General features: G+C 42.4%; 1 protein-coding gene across 4 annotated transcripts in view; it reads left to right on the top strand.

Annotated features, from left to right (window-relative positions):
- The first annotated feature begins 83 nt into the window (after positions 1-83).
- Positions 84-7,038, top strand: part of NOL4 (nucleolar protein 4) — a 135,977-nt gene continuing 129,022 nt past the window's right edge. The window contains exon 1 of one of the 4 annotated variants that reach the window (XM_034429707.3): positions 84-1,987. In XM_034429707.3, coding sequence (XP_034285598.1) covers positions 1,778-1,987 — 210 coding nt within the window. In that variant the 5' untranslated portion in view covers positions 84-1,777. Of the gene's footprint in view, positions 2,057-2,753; positions 2,854-7,038 lie in introns of those variants that run through there. The other 3 variants (XM_034429706.3, XM_034429708.2, XM_034429709.3) reach the window with 3 other exon arrangements.

Below are 7,038 nucleotides of genomic sequence, written 5' to 3'. Positions count from 1 at the left end.
GGCGGGGGAGGAGGCGAGCGGGAGGGAAGAGCGGAGGGCTGGGAGTGAGGGGGGAGGAGGAGGCTGGGGAGGCGGGCGGGTACTGACCGTTTTTGCAAGTGCCTTCCTGGGACAAGGCAGAGGCGCGGCGCGCGCAAGGTGCCAGGCCAGCCATTTCTCTCAGGGTGCTGCTGCCTTTCGGATGGAGGAAGAGGCACCGAGGGAGAAGGCGACGGGACAGGAAAAGCCATTATGAGACTTCCTCTTACCCTCACGGGCCTGAGGAGAGTCTGAAAGAGAGAGCTGGGCTGAGTAGCAGCCAGAGAGAAGAAGCAGGACTGGACGGGTCCAAAAGCCATGAGAGAGAAGGCGCACGGAGCGAGGCAGAGTGGGAGTGTGTCTAGGCTCGCGCGGCGGAGAGGAGGAGGAGGAGGTGGTGGTGGTGGTGGAGGAGGAGGAGGAAGAAGATGGGAACTCCCTTTCCCGGGCCGCGAATAGGTGTTGAATGGAGCAGCTGCCGTCTTCCTTCGCCTGCTTGGAGGGTCGTTGTGCGGCACTAGCCATTTGGCTCCAGAGGAGGAGGCGGAGGAGGAGGAGGAGGGAAGTGTCGGTGGCCTGCCCCAAAGACGTCTGGAATCTCAAGCGAGAGCTGAAGCGGCGGCAAAGGAAGGGACAATAATAGGGCCGCTTGGCGGAGGGGAGGCAGCAGGGATGACGGTTCTGCTTAAGCATCCGGACGCCAAACTTCCTCGAACGCCCTGAAGCTGAGGGAGATCTCAGGATAGCCTAGACTGGGCGAGTCCTCCATAAACGAGTGCCGTCGTTGCAAACGCAGCCCGACCGCCAGCCACCACTCACTGGCCAATAGGCTCCTCAGATTGAACTCGGCCTCTTTCAGTCTCATACCAAATTTGATGTTTTCAGATTAGGGGCAAAAAAATAAATAAAAATAAATACTTTGGTGAGATTTAAAAAACAAAACAAAACGCGAGCCAGATTTAAAAAGTGGCCTGCGGTGTCTCTCCCCAACGTGCCCTGTATCTCGCCAGCTGGGAAGAACTTTCTATCCCACCAAGAGCTTCACATTCAAAATGCGGAGATTTAGGGTAAAATAAAAGGGGGCAGTAAGGCCAGGCTGCCCTTCAGCATTTTCCTCCATCCTGCACAGCCAGGCTGCTTCTGGAGAAACGGAGTCCTCCAGGATAGACGCAGGAAGACAGCCGAGGGTTGGCTGACTGGGGTGGAGGGTGGGCTTTACTCTCTCCCCCCACCCCCAACCTGCACCATCCGGGCTGAAGCTGATGCCCAGGAGAGAAGAATCCGACTCCATGATATTATTATTATTAGTATTTTGGCTTCGAACCTTTTGGCTTCGATCTACTCAGGGGCCATGTCTTCAGTGCCATAGAGGCACAATCCTCTGGGGAAGAGACGCTGCTGGAGACGCTGGGATAGTCCTGCCTGGCACAACGTTGAAGGGACATTCACGTACCGGAGACGGGGAAGAGAAGGCAACCCTGCCAGATTTGCTCGCCTGGATTGTATGAGGAGGGGGACAGCAAGTTGGGGGCATGATCGGGCCCCGGGGCGGGCCACTCTTGAACTGATCGCCAAGCCTACAGAAAGCAACCCCCTCTACGGGGACGGAGCGATTGCCGGGGACCTCCTCCTCTTCTCTCGCTGGATCTTGGCGTTGGAGCTCTCTTTCTCCATGAGCCCGGGGTGAACAGGTGCCCCGGAGGTGTGGGGGATCCGTCCCCGGGTCCGCTTGGGCTGTGCGTGTCTCTCCGGGCGGATTATGGAGAGCGGTGACCGGGACATGTATCGCCAGTTTCAGGACTGGTGCCTCAGGACTTACGGGGACTCGGGCAAAACCAAGACGGTGACCCGTAAAAAATACGAGCGGATTGTCCAGCTCCTGAACGGCTCCGAGACGAGCTCCACGGATAATGCCAAATTTAAATTCTGGGTCAAATCCAAAGGCTTCCAGCTCGGCAGTCCGGACGAGGTCAGTGGTGGTGGTGGTGCTGCTGGTGGCGGAGGGATGCAAGTGCTGTACGTGCCGGTCAAGACCACGGTTAGTAGAGAAATTGTCTGCCTTGTTATTTAGCCACATCGGGGAGGAAGAGTAGGGAGCCGCCGCGGCCACATAGCTGCCACCTCCACCCCCGAGTTGGCTCAGGCTGCTCTCTCTCCTCCCTCCTCCTTTCTGAAATCTCTTCCTCACCACCCCTCCCGCCCATGTTGCTGGCACCTTCTCCGCTGCTCAGGGCTTTGTGATCCTTCCTTGCTTTTACGTTGCAAGTGCACAAAACACACCCCTCTACGAAGTCCCTCCGGTTCCTTTCTTCTTAACCGGGGGTGGGGGGGTGGGGGGGGAGCGGGAGGAGGAGCAGAACGAGGAAAAGGGAAATCTTATTTCGTCCCCTAAACTAAAACGGACGGGTGTGTGTGTTTGTGTGTGTGTTGGCGAGTCCTGTAGCTGCGCACTACCCATAAGACTATTTCCGATCGACAGAACAGTAGATTCTGATTAGCCCCATCCCAAACGGTCGGGTGATTTGGGGTTTCCCTAGAATATCAGCTCTCCCCTTTCATTGTTAGCTCTTATCCCTTGAGCGGTAGGAACGTGCCTGGCTGGTTGCCTGTAGAAGCGGAGGGCAGGCTAATCAACAAAAGAGCCATAGGCTCGCACAGGACCGGATGGGAATTGGTCTCTCGTGCGCTCGCTCTCAGTTGAGCCAGCCCAGAAATGTTGGGAGCCTTGCAGAGGTGGAGGGCGTACTCTAAGAGCACCAGGGCTAAGATGCTGGGCTGTGGCGGTGGCAAAAAGCCTAATTTCCTATTTCAGAAGATGGAAATTGTTGGTTACAAGTAGGTTGATATTCTCCTTTCGGTATTTCTTGCTTTCTGAGCCTCTATGCTGGCCTTCTTTTACTCCAACATGCACTTCTATACTTTTGATATTAGGATCTGGGTTTTGTTTAGAGCAATTTTAAGTTGGGCAAGAATTTGGGGTTCTTTTTTCCTGATTGACAGGGAAAAAAGGTTTTTAAATGAGGCATTAAATCGTAGTGGAGGTATGCAGAGGAAAATGCCAGAATCCTATGCCTCTGCAATAGTATATCTTGTGTATGTGATTGTATGTATGTATGTATGTATGTATGTATGTATGTATGTATGTATGTATGTATTTATGTGATTTACAAAACAATAAAAGTATATTAAATGATTTTAAATGAATAGATTACAGATTATTTAAGGCACTGTTTATTTTTGGTTTATCTGAGACTTAAAGCTATTTACTACCACATAATATGAAAGTTTTGTGGATCTGGGGCAATATACCAAAATTATTTTCTATAAACTCATTAGATTATACCCAGTATTATAATAGTTACATTCACTATAAACCTTTGAAAAGCCTTTAATATCATAAACCTGAAGTATGAAACATGGGAAAATACATAGTTTTCTATAGTCTTTTTAGATAAAGGCTTGTAGATGTCATCTTATTTCTCACAATGACTCAAAATGGAGCATAAGATTCATTTTGACAAAAGAAAGAACTCAGTGAGAAGAAAGAATCAATTTTCCTTTTTATAACATAGCAATTTTAACAAAATTAGTAGTATTTTTGACTTTACATATATTAACTGTTCTGCTTCAAGTGTGCTGCTTTACAAGTTTGAATAACTTCTTTTGAATTCTGTTTCCAATCAGTTAATTTTTTTTTCTTGATATACTGTATTAATCTAAACATTTTACTTATTTGCTTGAATTAACAAAGCAACAACTCTGAGATACATTTTTACATAATCTTTTAAATGTTTGTATTGTGATTCTTTGCATGTCTATTTAAAGTTCAGTGGAGTTTCTCCCTATGTAAAGGTAAATACAGGATAATATCCACAGTCTTAGAAAGTGATCAGCACATAAAAATTCATAATAATTCTCATAATGATTTAGTATTACCGTACATTCAATGACCATCATGCAATGAGGAGCTTGCTTGACATGTAGGACAGTTCTCTGAATTATCTTCAGATTGCATTACTTTTCACTATGGCACATCATTCCTTGACCAGGTAAAATCTTCAGTTTTGAAAACTGGGTCCAGGCTCAAAGCAGAGGCATTTAAATCAATGAAATACTCAAGCTGGAGAAGCTTCATTTTACACAGTGCCAATCATGCTTTTTTTTTTTTACTAACTCAGGCCAGTATTTGTGGCTCTATCTGCAGAGGATGCAGAAGTGGCATCTGAATTAGACTACTGTAATTAGCTGTAAGTAGGATCTACTTAGACATTGGCCCAGAAATTTCAGCATGTGAAAATTGCAGCTAAGATTTTATGCACTAGTCAGAATATGTAACTTCTGTATTGTAGCAGATATACTAGCTACTAGAACATTTCTGGGTCTAATTCAAAGGGCTTGCTCCCACTTTTGAGCCTTAAATGGATGGAACTTGGATCCCCCCAAATGTGCTTTTACTAGTGACAACTTGCTTGTATTGTAAAGTCAGGAACAGAAGTCCTTTCTCTGCTTTGAAAGCTGTTGATTAACTTGGGGGAGAAGACCTTTTCCATATTGTTTCCATAATTCATCGATCCACCTGCCAGTTTTCAAGAAATCTTATACATTTATTTTTCCAAGCACACCCCAAAATGAGCTTTATTCTTTGATCTGATGTCTAATCGTATTGCTCGTAATTGGCTTTGTTTCAATGTATTTAGTTTTATTATTATTTTACTGGGAGGATTTTGACCTGAAAGGGTGACTTACAAGTTAAAAATGAATAAAGTTTAACAGATTTCAAATAATTTACTTTTAAGTATTGCTAAGACTAAATATATCTTCTAAGATATCTTTTATTAAATCAGTTTCTGTAATGTGGACGATTAGAATAGAATAGATTTTTTTTAATTGGCCAAGTGTGATTGGACACACAAGGAATTTGTCTTGGTGCATATGCTCTCAGTGTACATAAAGGAAAAGATATTATTTATAGAGATACTACTTCCCCCACCTCTAATCACCTCTCTTAGCTCAAAATGTGGTCAAGGACAACTGTTACCCTTTGATCTACTTCAGTCTTTCAGACCAAGATAGAAGAAAAAGAGTTAAAATAGTTTCTTTTAGATTTAAGTAAAATTCATTAACATCCCATGGAGACATAGGACACATTTTTACCCCATTTGAAGAAAAAGCAGGGTATATTGCTGTTTATTAATGGTTAACAAGAGAGAATTTCAAGTTTTTCTCTCTCTCCTGCTTCCCTTCAACTTTATACACTAGCACCATGGACAGATGTTTTAGTCTGTTCAGCAATTTATCACCTCATTCATTCCAGCAATCTACAGTAGTCATAAGAAGAGTTTAATTATTTATATGTGCAGCACTTCTTAATTGTTGATTGTTGCATTATTATTATTACTGTAACTTCTACTAATATTTATGGTGCCGACAGAGTGTAACTTCAGTTTAGTAGCCCAGTTTAATAAAAAAACTTTTTTTCACAACTTGAAATGCCACACATAAAATTTTAAATATAAAACAAATTACTAATTATAATTATTATTTAGGCATTTCCAGTAATTTTAAACTCTAAAACCATTTCAACAAAATTTTTAAAAGTTGAATTTGTCCAGAATTATTTTCTTCTTGAAGCTTTAACATGTGTGACTATGCTTTGCTATCAACCAGAGTCCTTTGCTTCTAAAGGTTCTATAATCCACTACTGCTGGTAATTAGACATCATTATTGCTGCATTAAAGGCAAGGAGAGAAGAGAAGAGGACAGGCTGGGGCTAATTAACTACTTGATTCTAATGAAAGAAAAAGACACTGATAGCAGGTGGGAGTTTGCACCAGGACGGACTAGACACATAGCAATGACTTCATTGAGGCAAGAATAAATTGTTGTTTTACATTAGCAGGATTTTAATCTTCCTACTGATTTCACGGGCAGTGAATAAAACTAAGCTTAGTCAAAGTTATCCTCTTATTTGGTTGTTGTATGCCTAGTGAAAATCTGAGGGCCACAAGACCACAGTTTTATTAATATGCACAGGAAGGGAGTACTTAGCATGTTGATATCAGGATTAATTCATTTTAGTATCTTAGTCTTCTAAGAGCAATAGGAGTTAATCTGTCTTCAAGTCTTCACATCACTCTGTGGTATAGGAAATGCACTCTTGGTCACCAGGCAACAACATCCTGCAATACAGCCATTTTAGGTCTACAGTGGGCCAACACACAGTGGAGTATTTATATGTACAGCTTAGTGAACAATATGCCTCTGCCACTTCTCCCTCTGTTACTGTTTTTGTTAGCAACTCTCTTTTGTTAAACTCAAGCTGCACTTTATTGAAAGGATACAGTGAAAGGATACCTAACAAGAGGTTTTACATAAAACTGTTAGGTGAGAAAAAAAATGTCAAATGAAAGACAATATTTACTATGAAGATACTACTTAGTTGAGTCAGGGCCTGAAACTGTAGTTTCTTTGAGAATATGAAATATACAATTTTTTGTTTGAAAGTAAAATTGCAAAGATTAAATAATAGTGTACTAGTTGAAATAATTTCTACCAATTTGAAAACAAATGTTTATTTAAATAATGAGGCTACAATTAGTATTATATTTTACTTCATACACATAGTGATGTCAAGTTTAATAGCTGCTGGATAATAATAATTATGGAGTAGATTTCTATAGTGATTCCTGTATTGAATGTGTATATGTGCATGAATCTATAATGAAGATAGGTTAAACAAAATCTATTCCTTATTTACATTGATAATCTCACTCAGAAATATATACCACTGACACCTTAAAGATTTAATTTTCAGTTTGAAATAGGATTAGCCCAGTTTTTCCCCCAGAGCTTGTATTTGGAATACAAATATTTTAATTGCCCTTTGGTATATGAGTTGTAGCTGGGCCTCTAAATAAAAGACACATATCTGAACTGAGCACTGATGACATTTGATCTAAAATAAGATCATTCTCTTGTCTCTCAATTGGTGAGAAAGACATGTATGCCACCCTTGTGTGA

This window comes from Pantherophis guttatus, chromosome 3, assembly GCF_059756535.1.
Source record: "Pantherophis guttatus breed Tessera chromosome 3, ASM5975653v1, whole genome shotgun sequence".
Lineage (NCBI taxonomy): Eukaryota > Metazoa > Chordata > Lepidosauria > Squamata > Colubridae > Pantherophis > Pantherophis guttatus.
Note: the sequence above shows the minus strand (reverse complement) of the source record. Positions and strands in the feature narration are given on the sequence as shown.